This window comes from Rhinolophus sinicus, chromosome 3 (assembly GCF_057876585.1).
Source record: "Rhinolophus sinicus isolate RSI-liver-muscle chromosome 3, RSI-T2T, whole genome shotgun sequence".
Lineage (NCBI taxonomy): Eukaryota > Metazoa > Chordata > Mammalia > Chiroptera > Rhinolophidae > Rhinolophus > Rhinolophus sinicus.
The window spans coordinates 6,490,671-6,508,602 of NC_142503.1; the positions used below are offsets into that span (position 1 = coordinate 6,490,671).

At 47.8% G+C, this 17,932-nt stretch overlaps 1 protein-coding gene across 1 annotated transcript; it reads left to right on the plus strand.

The window, feature by feature from the left end:
* Positions 1–35: 35 nt before the first annotated feature.
* CCT5 (chaperonin containing TCP1 subunit 5) lies at positions 36–14,590 on the plus strand. The gene is made up of 11 exons (XM_074329078.2): positions 36–397; positions 3,083–3,143; positions 6,738–6,902; positions 7,665–7,863; positions 8,540–8,732; positions 8,812–8,961; positions 10,897–11,016; positions 11,650–11,835; positions 12,435–12,572; positions 13,162–13,342; positions 14,390–14,590. The coding sequence occupies exons 1-11, from the start codon at positions 293–295 to the stop codon at positions 14,515–14,517; spliced, it is 1,626 nt and encodes a 541-aa protein (XP_074185179.1). The 5' UTR covers positions 36–292; the 3' UTR covers positions 14,518–14,590.
* Positions 14,591–17,932: the final 3,342 nt, after the last annotated feature.

The window sequence follows — 17,932 nt, forward strand, 5'->3', positions numbered from 1 at the left end:
TGTAACTTCAATGAGTGACTAAATTCGACCTGCTCTTGACTTGTGAGTTCTAAAGTTCCCGTCCGTGTCTTCGCGCTTCCCCCCACAACTTCTTGTATGATAGAAGTTTCCGACAGCCGCGGATTCCAGAAGGTACTGTCCGGCGTTAAATTAGTCTCAGGCGAAAAGGAAGTCTCACGCAGCGTGTGCTGCGCATGCGCGCGCTCCTGCGCCCTCCCGCGAGCGGAAGGTGCGTTCTCGGTGCCGGAGTGGTCTTCGCCGGTTGTGGGGAAGTAAGCTCTGCTGCTGCACCATGGCGTCGGTGGGGACTCTAGCTTTCGATGAATATGGGCGCCCTTTCCTCATCATCAAGGATCAGGACCGCAAGTCTCGTCTTATGGGACTTGAGGCCCTCAAGGTAACGGGACCGGGACACACTGGCGGTGGGATGAGGGGAGGCGGCCGAACCCGTGTCTGCGCCTGCGCAAGCCAGGGAGCGGTTCTGCCATGTGCTCGCGGGGAAGACCCGGAGCGCCACTCGTGTCCAGCCCCGCACCCCGCTCCCAGAGCCCGGGCGCGGCCCGTGTATGCGCGTGTAGTCCCGATGTGGGGTGCGGGGGAGCCGCAAGCGCCCTTCAGAGTTGGGGGCAGTTTTGAAGCACAGGCCGTGAGCCCGCCGCGTCTCGCTCGTTGCTCCAGCCTAGCGGTCTTGGCGACCTGCGTTTTCGTTCTCGTAAGATGCAGAGAAAGTCTTCTCACGTCACCGGGACGTGTAAGATTGTTGCTTAATCTCCAGTTAGCGTACCTGCCGCAGCCATAAAATAAATGGAGGTTCCTTTCCTTTGTCGCTTTTTAAAGGCTTAGTCATTTACAAAGTGTTTCGTTTTTTAGTGCCTTCATGCATGGTGCTTTCCTGGACGTAAAAATTTTAAATGTAGGTCCTTAAGGAAGGACATGTGAGAAATGGGCGCCGGTAACCAAATTACAAGGTGGTGTGAGACCAGAATGACCAGTTACTGGAGGGGATGCAGATAAACGTTGGAGGGTGTCCTTCAGACATTTGGTGGAGACTGGCTTTTGACAGGCGTGGAGGAACGTTTTGAATGGGAAAGAGCTAGCAGTCTAGGAAAAGGAAACAGTGAGAGCAAAGACCTGGGCAGGAAATCGCATGGCACGTTGTAGGATGAGAGCATAATCTGGTTTTGATGGAGCAGAGTCCAAGTTACACTAATTCCCAAAGATGGAAGCCCTTGAATATCCCACAGTCAAGATGTCATCCTGTGGAAAGGAGGGGAGCCGCTGCATGGGGTTTTGAGCAGAGTCACAACTAAAGTGCACCTGTACCTTAGGAAGTAGCGTTTGGGGGGGGCTGGAGGGAAGGAGGAAGATGGGGGTTAACTGCACCGTTGCAGGAGTGTAAGGACAGGTCATCTGAACACAGACACAGAACGTGCAGAGGAGGGAAACTTGGAGAGGGCACTGACTTCCTTAGAGTTTGTTACAAAGTGACGTGATCCACCACATTAACGTGCATAGACCTAGTTGCATAGACCTAGTCACCAGACCTAGTCACCGGGTCTGAGGTTTCCCTGTTCACTTCATGTCTTGGCCTTTTACTTAAGAAACAGTGTAGTTCTCTCTTGGACTGTTGGACAAGTTACACACGCTTTCTGAACCGCCTTTCTTAGTGGGAGTAATACATCTGTGAAGCTGAGAACGAGAATTAAGTGGAGTAAATCAAGCAGTGACTACACAGTGTTTGATCGCGGTAGGTCCTCGGGCCACTAGTATCACGTACTCAATTCCATTTTTCACTTGAAGGGACCAGCAGAAAAAGTAACATTGGACACACGCCCCCAGTATAACGCTACAGTGGCAGCTATGGGTAATTTGTGTCAGCCACTGTGTTAACCACGTGGATGCATTATTTCATGTAACCCTCACACTCTGAGACGGGTATTATTTTACATTCTTAGAAACTTGGTCCGAAGCAGTGACGTACGTAATCACTTGAGGTCACAGAGCTAGTGAAGAACAGGACCATGACTGAAGCCCACCTCTGACTCCAAAGCCAGTGGTGTAGACCCGGCTTCTCGGCCTTGGCACTGTTAACATTTGGGGCCAGGTGGTTCTTTGTGGGGGGAGTGGTCCTGTGGAGGGGGTTTAGCAGCACCCCTGGCCTCTAATACTGCCAGTAATAGCCCCCTCCCCAGTTTTCAGAACCACAAATGTCTCCTGGGGGACAAAACCACCTCTGTGTTAGGAACCACCTCCCTGTGATTATTATTCTTTTAAAATGCCATTTACAGACCTATCAGTCAAAGCGTATTGTAAGGATTACAGCATTGTCACAGATCCAATGAACTTGCTGTTATTACCTGCCAGGTGGGGAGACCATGGAAGGTCTCACGGTGTCTGTGCAATTTGAACTGCTTGAAAAGTTGGTCAGTGTCTTGATGAGTAGAGAAGGGGCCTTCTGTGATCCATAGTTCAGGGGTCAGAAGACGTATTTGAGAACAGGCAGAGCATCCTCTCTGGATGGGAACTAGGTCTCAGATTGTGGAGGGCTTTGAAGAAACGCTGAAGCTTTTAAACTTGCGCGTTGAGGCACTGGGGGGTTCATTGAGGTTTGGGGACTGGTAAGGGGCACGTTTAAGAAAAATAGATGGCTTAGCTGGATATAGGATGGATGTGAAGGACAGGAGGTGAGAAGAGCCCCTGGATTTCTGTAGAGTGCTGTGGATCTGGGTTAGGCTGTGACAGTGAGAACAGAAAAAAGGAAACGACGTTTGGAGAAAAATGGGCCTCATTATGTGTGAAAACAGAAACATGCTTTCAGGCTTCCATTCCTTTCATCAGTGTTGATACCTTTGGCAGGTGACAAGCACGGGTGACTTCGTGTATGAGTTAGGTACTGGCTGGACCGTTTGAGAGAAGAGTGTTTCTGCAGTAAACCCTAGTGGGACAGTTCAAGGTGCTGTATGTTTATGGCTGGACTCTTCCGTGAAGTTAGCATTGCAGAGTGGTCTTATAATCAGCAGCTGTTTGCTTTGAACTGTTAAAAATATGTAACTTGAATATTTGCTTTTTCTGTTACATGTAGTCTCATATAATGGCGGCCAAGGCTGTAGCAAATACAATGAGAACATCGCTTGGACCAAATGGTAAGAGACTAACATTCCGAGTTCTTTAACAAAAGTTTTCAGCCATAAACTAGTCAGTACAACTTCTTAACAGAAAGTTGGAGAATGGAGGGGGGCCATCTTTCTCCCCTAATACAGCCAAACTTGATCTATTCCATACTCTAAACACAGTTTTAGTCATAATGTGTGCACAGTTTTAGGTCAGATATTTTTTCCACTAAACATCATTTCATTGGCATTTTCCAAATCGTGTATCTGTTACATGCCATTGACTCGGTTCCGACTCCCGGCGACCCTGTGGATGAGTGACGTCCACCATGTCCTGTCCTCACAGCCGTGCTTGGCTCCTGCAGACTCCCGGCCATGGCTTCTCTTACGGCGTCAGTCCATCTGATATTTTCTTCCTGTTTCCTGCTGCCTGCTATGTCCCCAGCATTACTGTCTTTTCCAAAGAACCCCACCTTCTCGTGATGTGCCCGAAGTTAGGACCGCTGCAGTGTTGTCATTTTTGCCTCCAGCGATGTTTCAGGCAGAATTTGCTCTGGGACCCCCTTGTCCGTCTTCCTGGCGGCCCAGGGCACCCGCAGAGCCCTCCTCCCACACCATGTTTCACATGATTCCATTTCTTCCTGTCAGCCTTCCTGTCGGTACACAGTGATTGGGAATACGGGGGTGTGGGTGACCTTAGCCTTGGGCTCTGGTGACACCTCTTTCCTCTTGGCGATCTTTCCTGATCCTCCCATTGCTGCCCTTCTGAGTCTCGGCCTTCTCTTGATTTCGGGGCTGCAGTCTCCATTTGGATTGATAACTGAACCAAGGTGAGCCAAATCTTGAACAAGTTCAGTGTCTCCCTTGTCTGTCGTCAACTTGTGCGGTTCTTCATAGTCGTGATTTTCGTCCTGATGTCCAGCTGCAGTTCTGCTTTGACACTTTCTTCCTTCACTTTCATCAGCAGTGGTTTCAGATCATTGCTACTTTCGGTCAGTAAGATGGTGTCATCTGCATATCTGAAGTTATCGATACGTTTTCCACCAATGTTCACTGCTCCTTCCTCTAAGTCTAGCCCAGCTTTTCATATAATATGTTCCGTGTACAGATTAAACAAATGGGGAGAGAGAATGCACCTTGTCTGACACCTGTGCCCACAGGAAACCATTCTGTCCATTTTCTGTCCTGCCAGTGGCTTCCTGTCCGCAGTACAGGTCACACTTCAGGACGATCAGATGCTGAGGCACGCGCATGTCCGTCAGGGCAACTCAGGGCTTTTCGTGGTCCACACAGCCAGGGCTCCACTGCCGTCTGTGAAACACAGACTGGCCTGAAATTCTCTGGAGCCCTCCAACATCCAGCGAATGCTCAGTTAGGTCTCGAGTGCCTCTTCTCTGACTCCAGCCTGAACATCAGCGTTTCTTGCTCCACATCCACACAAGTCTTCGTTGCATCACCTCGAGCATCACCTTACCTGTGTGGGAACTTAGAGCAGCGGTTCTTAGTTACACTGCTCGTCGGCATCTGCTTCCTGGAAGACTGGGATGTATATTGAACGTTTCCAGTCCATAGACCATTGTTTGGTTTTCATGTTGACGTATTCTTATTAGGATTTTGACAGATTCGGTCTCTGTGGCTTGAAACAATTCTGTCAGTATCCCATCTATCCCTGGTGATTTATTTCTTCCTAATACTTTCAGGGCTGCATTCACTGCACTTTCTAGAATGACAGGTTCTTCCTCATAGGAATTTTTTTCAAAGGTATCTGTCATCCTTTTGTCTCTTCTGTATAGATTTTTCAGTGTAGCATTTCCACCTTTATTTTCTCCTGGTCAGAAGATCGGTTGGGTGTTCAGTATTCCTAGTCAGGATTTGAATTTCCCTTTTATTTCTTGAATCTTCTGGTAGAAAGCTCTTGCTTTTCCTTTTTTGTTATTGTCTGTCTTCTTGACTTCGTTGACTACTGTAGTAGTTCTCTCTCTCTACATGACAGTCATTAGAAAACTGCATTCAGAATTCTAACCCTGCTTTTGTCACCTGCTGCTTTTGCCTCTTTCCTGTCCCTAACAATGTTTAGGGTTTTCTTCTGTCATTCATTTTGATTTTTCTTTCCTTTTGACTTCCAGCATTATTTGTTCCCGTTCTTCTCTAATACTATTTCTAGTTTCAGTTCACAATTGTCCTGGTTCTTGGTCTGTTACGTTTAACAGGCAAATCTGTTTTATGTGGACTTTAAATCCATCAGGAGTGTTGCTTACGTTATATTTTCACACTCCCATTCTTTAGCGCTCTTCCTCAGCTCTGCTCTGATGTTTGGTATTAACAGTGTGTGGTCAGCACCACACTGCTCCATCGTGTCTGGCCGCGAGTGCAGCCTCTCCAGCGCCTGCCTCCATTTACAGTCTGATCTGCCTGCTCGCCGTGGGCTGGTGTCTGCGTGTACAGTCTCTTCAGTGGTTGGAAGCATGTGTTTGCAGTGGACAAGTTGTTGGCTTCACCGAACCCACTAGGCAGTCTCCTCCATTTCTGACCCCTATTCCAAATTGTATGATGACATTTGATTCTACTTTGTTCCCACTTTTGTGTCCTGGTCACCTGCAGTTATCAGCATGTCTTGTTTTGGTGAGTGACCAGTTTATTGCCTGTTTATATAAAAGCTTTCAATTTCATCTTCAGCCTCTGTCGTTAGGTCATAGGCTTGAACGACAGTTATGTTCATAGGTTTTCCTAGAAGTCTGACTGATGTTGTCTCGTCAGACCTCATAGTGCGGCCCTGACTGCCTTACTGCATTTTGCCTCAGTGTCAAAGCCACTCCGTTTATTCTCACTTGTCATTAACAGAGCAGAATGCTTCTGGAAATGTCCTCTCCCATCCATTTCAGTTTGCTAGCACCAAGCACTGCGATGTTGGGACGTTCCGTTTCTCACTTTACAATGTCCAGTTTGTCTTGGTCACGCACCTTCCGTTCCCTGGCCGGCTGGACGTGGTGGAGGGCAGCACCGGACTTCCCTTTCGCCTTTGTGCACAAGGCACTAGGGGTCCTTTCGGCTTTGCTCTGGTTGCGTCGTAAGCAACAGGGCTGTCCGTACTTGTTCTCTGTGCTCCCCATAATGTCTGATCTGGGAGTGTCATCTTCCACCTCTAGTGTATTCATTTTGCAGTGTCTCACCGTAGGGTTTTCAAGGTAGATGAAAGATTTTTTTAAAAAAAAGAAAAGGAATGCAGCCATGGTCTACCGTGGCATCTGCTGCCGAGTGTGGGTACAGACCGCACATGCGTGGGTCCCTGGTGTAGTAATCAGCAAATGCCTGCAAAATGGCAGCACCCCTGCGGTGTTCCATATCGCAGCTGCCTTCTTTTGTGGTTAATATTAATTGCATTTAGTGATGGTCAGTAATTCTGTCATTTCTCTGGTTTTAGCCATTTTAGATTATTTCCAGCATTTCACTTGGTGGAAGCCAACATAAATATGTCTTCGTGCAGATACTCCTTTATGTACGTTAAATATTTATGATAAATCCCTAAATAGGAACTGGGTCAAGAGGTCTAACTTTCCTTACAGATGTGGTATAGGTTCCCAATTGTTTTGCTCAGAGCCAGTCTAAACCTTGCTGTCTTATTTTTAGGGCTTGACAAAATGATGGTGGACAAGGATGGTGATGTGACTGTAACTAACGACGGCGCCACCATTTTGAGCATGATGGATGTTGACCATCAGATTGCCAAGCTGATGGTTGAACTGTCCAAGTCGCAGGATGATGAAATTGGAGATGGAACCACAGGAGTGGTTGGTAAGAAAGGGCAAAATACCCTTTCTCATTTAAGAGGTGTTATTTAACTCACAGGGCTAACAGCTGCTGAGAACATTTATGTTGAATCAAATTATGAGGAGACAGAGAAATCCAAGTTGAAAGACACTACAAAACAAGTGGCCCAGACCCTTCAAAACTACCATGAAAAAATAGGAGGGGGGTAAGGGTTAGAGCAAAGGAGCTAAAGAGAAGTGACAAGCAACTAACACGCAGAACTTAAAGTTGGGGAGGACCGAAGAGATGAATAATGTTACTATATCTGTAGGCGAACTTTGAATCCATTTATTCAGAGTCTTGACTGGGTACCAAGCCCTGCTCTGGATGTGCTTGGAGTATGGCAGTGTCGTACGTAGCCAACAGCGATCTTCGTGGCTCTAAAATGAAGCTGGGGAAGGGTTGGGGGGGTGAATAATACATGTTTATTACCAGCATGAATTTCACAGAATAGAAATCCCTGCCCCAGGAAGCAAGGGTTTTTTTCTCCCCTTATGAAACTGTTTTTACATTACATTCTTTACATCACCGAGAGTTTGACGTTTGTCTATAATGCGAGACCTGTTAGACCTTTTCCAGACTAAAACAAGAGGCTCCCTTTTTCAAAATAGATTAGATTGGTTTCAGCCTCTTAAGGTGCTTCCATCTTAATCCTGGACCGCTCAGGCCTGCAGGGCAGCAGCTAATTTGTGTGGGTTGTGCCGCTTGTAGCGTTCTCCTGAGCTGGCTGTGTGTTCTTGTCTGCAGTCCTGGCTGGTGCCTTGTTGGAAGAAGCCGAGCAGCTGCTGGACCGCGGGATCCACCCGATCCGCATCGCCGACGGTTACGAGCAGGCCGCCCGCATTGCTATCGAGCACCTAGACAAGATCAGCGACAGTGTCCCCGTCGACCTGCAGAACACCGAGCCCCTGGTTCAGACGGCAAAAACCACACTGGGCTCCAAAGTGTAGGTCCCCAGGGCTGCACTTCACATTTGTAGGGACTGCAAAGTTTGTTTGCTTGTTCCCAGAGGTAACAGGAAATGACCTCAGTGGCTTCCGATTGAGTTGATGAGTTTCTTTCTGTTTCTGTTGTTTTGGTTTTGTTTTTAAGGTAGGTATAGATGTGTTCAACATGAAGCAAAATATTATAAATTATCTACTTAAGATACTGACATTTTTAGTTTCATGTTCATCTTTTCTAGGTGATGTAAGACTTTAGGCACTATTTCAAGTACTAGATTTCCCTTATTTTCCCAGAATCAAAAGTAAGTTTCTTGAGCTGTCAATTCAAATGTTTCAAAGCCTTCCAAAAATGGTAGCGTCCCCTAGCTGTAAGCGACGTTGTCATAGAAACCCCTACACAGGTGGGACATCTTGTCAGCTCTCACTTCTCAGTCAGTCTGCACTGCATCAAGATGTGTTTTCCCATCCAGCTCTCTGGTTCCCTTGGGGTCCGTGGATCCCAGGTTAAGAATTCCTGCCCCCAGCTGTTGAAAGTGCGGGTTGTGATGGCATTCCTTCCTGAGACTTGGAGTCATTTTATAAAATGCCTTTGAGTTCCAGTAAGTTACACTGTATTTGAGATACCACATTACCCCTGCTTTGGCTGCAGTCATTGTTACATGAGTGTGTTTTCACCAGGGTTAACAGCTGTCACCGGCAGATGGCCGAGATCGCCGTGAATGCTGTGCTCACGGTGGCCGACATGCAGCGCAGTGACGTTGACTTTGAGCTCATCAAAGTGGAAGGCAAAGTGGGCGGGAGACTGGAGGACACCAAGCTTATCAAGGGCGTGATTGTGGACAAGGATTTCAGTCACCCTCAGATGCCAAAGGTGAGTCACTGCCTTTCACAGCTGGAGACTTTTTAACTGACGAATCCACTGATTCACGTGTTCCTGTTTTTCCCCATAGCAAGTACAAGATGCTAAGATTGCAATTCTCACGTGTCCATTTGAACCACCGAAACCGAAGACAAAGCATAAGCTGGACGTGACCTCGGTGGAAGACTACAAAGCCCTTCAGAAGTACGAGAAGGAGAAGTTCGAGGAGATGATTCAGCAGGTAAGTCCCCCCGTGGCTCTTGGGTGACGTTACCCTCCCCAAGGATGCAGTTGGGCCGCTATAGGTGATAAGTGTGTGTGGCGCTAACCTGTCCTAGCTTGGTACTTCGTTATGTGGCTACAGGAGTCACCTTAACAGTAGAGGCTTGCTCTCTTCACTTTTAAATTATGAAAGTACTAAGCATTCATAGTGAGAAATCAGATGGCACAGAAACCCCTAAGGGGGAAAGAAGTATGATTTTGTCTTAAAATGGTGACGCGTCTGGGGCTCCGTGCTTTTGATTTTCCGTACTTGCCCTCCTGGACACGTCTAGGCAGTACGTTGAAGTTTTGGACAATTTTAATGTGGCTTTCCGCATCTTTGAGACCTCTAAATAGAACCCTTCGACCAGAGGCCTGGGGTTAAACCCGAGTTCCATCACAGTGATCCCAGTTCCTTGCTCGGAACTGGAGTATTTTTGAATGAGCACCTTCCCGCTTCCCCTCTGGCTCTCTGCATAGCAGTTCGTCTTTGGAACTGTCCTTGGGAGCTTGAAGCACCAGGACTCACGGATACGTGACATGGGCGTTATTTACCAGAGCAAATGATCTAGAAGCTAGTTTGCCGTCTGTTTTCTGGGTAGTGGTTGAGTCTATTTATTCCTTCATGATGCAGTTCTCCGCCTGCTTTGTGTCAGGCAGTGCTGCGGCACTAGGTACAGCAGTGAACAAAGCAGAGCTCTTGCTCTTGGCCTGCAGGGTGAGGGGAGGACGGGGATGCTGTGCGGAGCTGGCGCATGGGCAGTGAGAGCAGCATGTCCCGGTGAGGAGCTTTCCAGGCCGAGCAAGGTGGGCGTGGGCAGCATGTACACAGGCCTGAGGCAGGAGTGTGGGTGGCGTGGGCAGGGACCAGGAGGGCTGAGGGGTTAGAGCACGCTGGGCGGCCCTGGGTGCTGGCCTCGCTGCGCTGGAGGAGGAGGGATGGGAAGTGAGGCCCGGGGACTTGGAGGATTGTGTTGGTAGATGGGAGGCTTGGCAGGGATGGTAAGAGGAGGTGTGATGAGGCCAGGTGCTAACACTGAGGAGTGGGAGTGATCCGTGGGGAACATTGGAGGTGGCTGTCAACAGGGAGCCAAAAGGACCTTTTGAGCACCTGGCGGGGAAGCCATTTGAGTAAGAGTACAGGGCACAGCCAGGGTTGGTCACAGCAAGGATGTGACACAGACATTGCAAGGAGGACTTTGCTACTAATGGACTGGGTTCCAGAGAGTTGGAGACGGCAGAAGGAGGGGTAGCGAGCCAGCTGTGGCGGATGAGTGGAGGTGGGAGTGACGTGGCGGCCATGGCCTGGCACACTCATCTTCCCGCGAGTGAGTACCCGTGGCCGGATGGACGTTCAGTTCTGATCATTGCCGCCGCCTTGGGACAACTCACATAGCCATTTGCAAAGGGCGGAGGGTCGCTCATTCAAAGTGAGATCACCTTTGTTGGCCTCTCAATTAGCCTGTATCTATTGATCCACAGAGGCTCGTCCACTCAAGGGAGAGAAGCAAATTGCAGAGAAATGTACCGTAAGATGTTTTGTTAAAACCACACACAAATGGATGAGACTCCTTCGTATTTGTGGCAGGACCGAGCTGTTAACCTTTGTTTCCGGGGGCCAGCAGGGGTGCTTAGCTTGGCTGACCACCTCTTGTTTTGCTTCTCTGTAACAATTCAGTTCAGGGTGAATTACTGGTTTTTAAAGCATAGTTTTAAAATGAAGTATTCCCATTGATACACGCTCCTTTAGAAATTGGACCTGGTGGAAGTCTGCAGTTGTATATTTCCTTCTTTTTTGTGTTTCATTGTATTTTAATGCACCCAACTTACCCAACTGTGCATCTCACCTTTTTTTCAAACAGAGTACAAAGAATATTTACTTTTTATTAACATGATGGCAAATTTATTTTCCCAGATTAAAGAAACTGGTGCTAACCTAGCTATTTGTCAGTGGGGCTTTGATGACGAAGCAAATCACTTACTTCTTCAGAACAACTTGCCTGCAGTTCGCTGGGTAGGAGGACCTGAAATTGAGGTAGGAAGCTGCGTGTGAAGAGGCTTCTGGGCTCGGGTTGAGCTTCTGTGTATCCTGGGGCTGCTTTGATAGTGCTTGCCTTAAATTACCACATCCAATTGCCAAGGCTCCGTAGATTAGAGAAGGGTGGGCTGGGAGAGAGAGGTGTTAGAATCTTTTTTATTGACTTAGTAACAATGCTATATATTTCTGGTGTTCTGTGGCATGTGCTTTCCATATGTCATCTCACTTGGCCTCTCTGGCTCTGAGATGGTTTTACCCACTTCTCTGTCAGCCAAATACTTAACAGCTATCCCAGACATGGCATGTAGCCAGACATGACTTTATGGGTCCTCACTGCAGCCGTGTCTGCAGCGGGATGACTGCACAGAGCTCGGATCCAGAGGCACAGTCTGGAGAGGTTGGGAGCTATGGGGATATGGCGCAGGGTGACAGCCAGCCAGAGCCAGACCAAGACGCCCAGCTCTTCAGAGCCTTGTTCATTTAACAAGGTGCGTGTTTGGTGTTGAGCTGTGAGGCAGCAGTTCTAGTGAGCTCGTAGGTGGAGCTTAGCTCCTTTGTGGTCCAGTTTTGAAAGTTCGCTGTTGACCGACATTGTCTCCCTTCGCTGACCCTTCCCCTCCCCCCCATTAGCTGATTGCCATTGCGACAGGAGGGCGGATCGTCCCACGCTTCTCAGAGCTCACCGCTGAGAAGCTGGGCTATGCTGGGCTTGTGAAAGAGATTTCATTTGGGACAACCAAAGACAAAATGCTGGTCATCGAGCAGTGCAAGAACTCCAGAGCTGTGACCATTTTCATCAGAGGAGGAAATAAGATGGTGAGAAGTGAGATTTTGTCCTACGTTGTTTTCCGATTTGGGTACATGGTTTGGCTTTACCTATGTTTGTAACTGAGACCCAATTAACGTAAGTAAAACAGGATCATTTTTCTTAAAGAAACAAAGACGCATCATGGTGTAAAATTACCACAGACCACGTTCTGTTGCCAGTTCTCCACAGCCCGTGTGCCTTTCCTCTGTCCCTTAAGTAGAAATAGGAAACCTACATAAATAACCATTAACAATTTCTCCATTCTCCGAGAGTGCATCGTGATAGACGAGACTCATCGTGAGGTGGTTCTTTGTCAGTTTTGTTTTATTTGACCCCTTCACTTGGTCGTGTGTCCTGGAATGAGTCTATGAGCCTCTGCTTGCTTCATTTTTTTTAACTACATTGTAGGGAGAAGAGGTAGAGAACATTTCATAACAAGTATTCTGGCACGCTCTGTTCATTTGTTTTAACCACGATAGTTTTAATGGGGGGGGGGGGTTAGGACTATTTTCATTAAGCCCTTAGATTAAACCAGAGCTGCCAAGTATTTGGCTCTAAAATGAATAAATCATGATCACATTAATTCAGGTAAAACTGTTTTCCATAGATCATCGAGGAAGCAAAGCGATCTCTTCACGACGCCTTGTGCGTCATCCGGAACCTCATCCGTGATAATCGTGTGGTGTATGGGGGAGGCGCTGCTGAAATCGCGTGTGCTTTGGCAGTGAGCAAAGCGGCAGATAAGGTAAAATGCGTGTTGGGACTCAGCAAGGATAGGACGGTTCTGGACTGCAGTGTGTAAAGTCATGGTGCTGCGAACGAACCGGGTGCAAGAGCTTAGAGGGACGGTCAGGAGCTGAGGTTAGAGCTGTGGGGACGTGCACAGGGTGTCAGAGCCAGGCAGAGCCAGAGCCACCAGGACGCCTGGCTCTTCAGGCGTGTCTGTAACAGGCGTTCCATCTAAGTCGACCCGTGCCCAGGCGTTCAAGTGCAGCTTCACCATAAACTAGCATTTCTCAGCTTTTTTCAGTCATTCTGGCCTTGACAGTTACTATTTTGTGTGAATCTCGACACTTAATGTTGTTTGAAATTACAAGTTAATCAAATGTGATACAGATCAGTAAGAGCTGATTTGTTCTCAGACGTCTTTCACATGTGTACTTTCTCCATCCTTATTCTGTAGTGATATTTTCAGATTCTGGCACATTAAAAATAGCAGACAGCCTGTGCTTAGATCCCTCATGAGTTAGTTTGTCAGAGGATGTAACTGCACTGTGTTTCCAAATGCTGCCGGGTCTTCCTGCCAAGCACACTCACCTGCCTGTGCCCTGCAGTGCCCGACCCTGGAACAGTATGCCATGCGGGCGTTCGCCGACGCCCTGGAGGTCATCCCCATGGCCCTTTCGGAGAACAGCGGCATGAACCCCATCCAGACGATGACCGAAGTCCGAGCCAGACAAGTGAAGGAGATGAACCCCGCCCTGGGCATTGACTGTTTGCACAAGGGCACAAACGGTGAGGGGCTGGGTTTGATTCCAGTGAGTGGTGCCTCCTGCGTGGCTGTGTGGTGTGTAGTGCTGACTGAGGTTGGCGGGGCTTTTTGAATTCTCGAGCACACTTGAGGTGTTCGGGTCCTGAATTTCAGGGTGTTTGATTTGATTGCCTTAGTTGGTTAGACGGCTAGTCCTAGCCACATGAAACTAATTGTAATAACAATGAATTACAATGTGGTATTTATACCAGAAACAGCTTCCGTTTTAATCTCTGGTTTTAGAAAATTCCCATCTTGCCTTTTTTGCACAAGTGTCTGCCAGAGTGGGTTCTGGGTCTCACATGAAACAGCCCTGAAATTGCCTTGCGGTCCACAGTTTATTCTGTGCTTGTACCCCATAAAGTATGGGGAGTTTTATAAATGTGCCGTCCTTGACCTCCATGGCCACATAACTAGTTCACCTGCTGCAAATCTAGTGCAGTGTCTGCTGGTGGAATCACTGCCCCCGTGGTTCTGCACTCCTTGGGCCGTGGCGAGTTCTGCAGTCGGTCCCGACCACAGAATCAGGCAGTCTGCTTTTACTGAAAGGATAGCTATGTTCTACTTTTTGTGTTCAGAGCCCAAGCAACTCTTCATCAGATAGGTATTGAAATTTTTTAACTCGAATGCCTGGTTGTGCGAAAATTTATCCTTTTTCGGTTTTAGAATTATACTTCGGGTACTGTCAGATTTCACTTATTTCAGGTTTACTAAATTATGCGGGGTGAGGTGGGATGTCACTGAAAGATTTCACCGTTTAGCTAGTCGCCTAGCCTTTTAGCTTGTGACTGAAGAAAGGTGTGCCCCCCACCCCACCCCACCCACCAGCTGTCTGATAATAGCCAGTTTCCAATTCCAAAAAGCCCTGGGGGATAATGAAATGCTGTTCCTCTGGAAATGTAACTGGGACTTGTGGCTTCCAAATTTGTGATTCCTAAGTGTTACTGATTATGATTCAGTAAATTGAAGCAAGTTACTAATGTTAAATGTGTATTCTGTTTTAGGATAATCAATTTGTTTGTATTTTTCAGATATGAAGCAACAGCATGTCATAGAAACCTTAATTGGCAAAAAGCAACAGATATCTCTTGCAACACAAATGGTTAGAATGATTTTGAAGATTGATGATATCCGTAAGCCTGGGGAATCTGAAGAATGAAGAAAAAATTTAGAATGAAACGTAGTAGTAAGATCCACTTCTGTGATTAAATAAATGGGTGTCTGATGGTGCATCTACAGTTATTTATTATTACGTTCTTTTGCAGACACTGTAGATGCTGTTCAGTAACCATAGTTTCACTTGTTCAGAGTCGTGTGATTGTGGGGATACTGTTGCTCTAGCTTTTGTATCCGTTACATTAAAGGGGTCTCTACACAGCCTTTGTCTTCTGACAAAACATTCACTGCAATCAAATGCCGCCTTCATTGAAGGGGGTTGCGCTTTGTTTGCTTTTCATAAGCTCTAGAAACTATTTTGACAACTTAAAACATTGAGTTTATTCTCAAGATTTATGTTAACATTGAGAGGAACATGGGCTTGATCCTATTAAATGGACTTAAATGCTGCACTGTCTAAATGGTGGGTCCTTTGATTATAGAGACCCGTCGTAGATCAGTGTTTCTGCCCCAAAATTAGGGGATGTCTCAAGTGCTGGTAGGTTACACCAACACCAGATCTTGTTACAGTGCTGATGAGACCGCATTGGAAGTTGAATCCTCACATGGTCCCTGTTGCTTTATTCTGGCCCTGTCTATGTCCCCCCACCCCCACCACCCCCAACGCAGACCAGCTGTATATGGAGAAGGCCGAGTGGGCAGCCTCCTACACCACCCACAGATGCTCAGGAGGGCAGTTCAGAACCCATGTGAGGTTTTCTTGCAGAGGGACAGAGTACGTGGGAGTCAGAGTGAATTGAAGAAAACGAGACGGAGTGAGTGGGGGGAATGCTTTGCGATTGCGGTGTGTGGGTAGACTGATAGTGAATTATTCTGTACTAAAATACCACTGGCTACGGTGACAGCCCTGACTGCAGGCCTGGCCTTCTTCTGAAACCCTTACTTGGATTATGTCAATTCTCATCACCCTATGAAGGAGATGCACTTCTTATAATTCACATACCATAGGTGAGACTTGACCATTTACCAAACATCTCACGGCCAGTAAGGTGTGGTGCGGTCTCAATCCAGCTCCCCTCAACCCCGGCGCTGTTTTGCCCGTTCACTTGTGTATGATTTTCTAGATCTTCCTAAAGAACGTTTCTTCTAGAGCACTGATGATAAAGTTCATTTACACGCCACCAGGGCAGGAGCCTTGTTAACACTAGTCAGGTTTCCTGGAATTAGGAAACGGATGCTTCCTGACTAACGTGATGTATAATATTTGGGGGTTGCCTTCTGTGAACCTGGATGCTGACCCACAATAACTGTTGGGTTATTGTGGTTGCTCTGCATTGGTGCATTGGTGGTTTCACTAAACTACACTGTAGGTTTAGGAGTAAGTGCTAGTACCATTCTTCCTAATTTTGGTATGTTTGTGGAACTAGACAGTTGAGTATTGCAGGCATGAAACCTATTGAACATACAGGCAAGTGTAGTTTATGCTACTGCATTCTGGGAGCTGCGTCAGGGTGCCCCTGTTCCGAGATTAGAATCACATCAGGCATAGATGTGCTTAGATAAATGACGTAGTTTGGATGAGTTGATTTACAAGGACTGATTCTCGCCTGCCTACCGAGAACATAGCCTGCTTTGAGCCAGTCTCTTGCCTGAAGGGGTTCGTGATTGTGTGAGAAGAGCCACCAAACCACTCCTCCATTCCAAAACTGAACTCCACGAATGTTCTGGCGCCCTTTGTGGATGAAAGAAGCCGGATGCCCTGTGAGTAGGAAAACTTGTAGAGATGTTGTTTCACAGCTTCTATCGTGGTTTCATTAAAAGCACCTCTTCAAGCTGTTACCCTTTTTGTCTTCAAGTTCCAAATCACTTGTCAAGTGCTTTAGATGACCCCCGTCTCACCCAGTGTGTGGCAAGAGCAACTAAACACACTTGGCCCTACAGCCAGATTCCCACACAGCACCCAACGTTTTCCTGTTGGTTCCCAGTCCCTACACTAGATTTACTTGTTTGTTAAATGACCTGGCTTTACAAGCAACCCCTCCAAAGTACAAATGCCTCAGGAAGGGGCAGAGGCTAGTCTGTTAGATGTGACTGGATTTCTTCAATCCTTTTGCCTTTCTCTGTCCGTGGTGAAACAGCTCCACTAAAGGATTGGGAGTTGGGGGCGGGGGGGGCAGGCTTGCAAGACGGGGATCATCTAAACCACCGGAAACGAGGTTGCCCAAGACGAGTGGCTGCTGAGAAAATGTGTTGAAGGTCAGGAAAAGGGGGGAGCACGTGGCAGCAGTAGTAAAAGTGTGTTGAACAGTTGTGTCCTGAGTGCTGCTGTACGTGTTTTGTGTGGTTATCGACATTGGCTTGCAGTGTGGTCCACAGACCCCTTGGGGTCCTGGACCCTTTCAGGAGGCTGTGTGGTCAGAAGTATTTTCATACTAAGCTTCGTTGCCTTTGCACAGTGTTGAGCTTTGCACCAGTGGCGCAAAAACGATGAAACTGCCTTCATGTTGGCGTGAGTCTGGGCAATGGCACCAAATTGTGCTAGTAATATTCACCACACTTGGGAGAAGCCGTTTTCACTGAACGATAATAGATCACTGCGTCATTACATCTCGGCCCTTAGTCTTCTGTGTCAACATAAGTGTAAAGCACTTCCATGTAACACGTGTGGTGGCCTCGGCTGAACTAGCCCGCTCATGGGACACCACTCTAAAGGACTGACGAGCTGGTTACTCAGACTCGCATGTGTGATAGACATTTTCTGAAAAATGAATCTAGTGAGCCTGTCACGAGTAGAACAACTGCCTTAGCATAGACTGGCTGGAACAACACATTTTGCACAGTTCTGGAGGCTGCAAGCCCAAGACAAGGTGCTGGTGAGAGCCAGCCAGCGACTGCCACGTGGTCCCTATCCTCACGTGGTCCAGGGTCGGGAGAGCGCACCTGCTCTCTGGATCTCAGTAATGCTCTTCTGATGCTTTTCCTCTTTTTAATGTTTCTCTGCTTTTCATATGTCCTCCTGTGACTTCCGTGAGAGTTCTAGTCCTCCTGTCTCCCTGTCTCCATCTCACTCCGTCTACTTCCCCTCTTAAGGCTGACACACACCTTCAGAAACAAGCACAACTCCCCTTGACCCAAGCAAGCACAAGGCACATGGATGTTACTTCCACATGAGGCTGGATTTCCCCCAGTGAGCCCGCAAAGTAATGTCCTTTTTCCTTGTTCTAAAGATTTTGCATAGAGAAAAACGGTCAGAGAGTTTAGGCGCGTTGCCCAGAATCAACGCAACTAGCTCATGGTGGTGGGGCGTGGACACTCCGAGCGCCTCCCCTCCACGCCGGGCCCGCCTCCCACCTTCTCACCCTCGTCTTACTCCGCGCTGTCCTTGCCCTCGCCTGGCGGATGGCTGTCCAGTCGAGGGCCACACGGCAGCCTGCGCTGCCTACTACCCAGCAGGCTCC

Coding starts and splice junctions, on each gene's coding strand:
- CCT5 (XM_074329078.2), top strand. CDS start 293: ATGGCGTCGGTGGGGACTCTAGCTTTCGATGAATATGGGCGCCCTTTC. Junction 3,144..6,737: donor AACATCGCTTGGACCAAATG/GTAAGAGACTAA, acceptor TCTTATTTTTAG/GGCTTGACAAAATGATGGTG. Junction 6,903..7,664: donor TGGAACCACAGGAGTGGTTG/GTAAGAAAGGGC, acceptor TCTTGTCTGCAG/TCCTGGCTGGTGCCTTGTTG.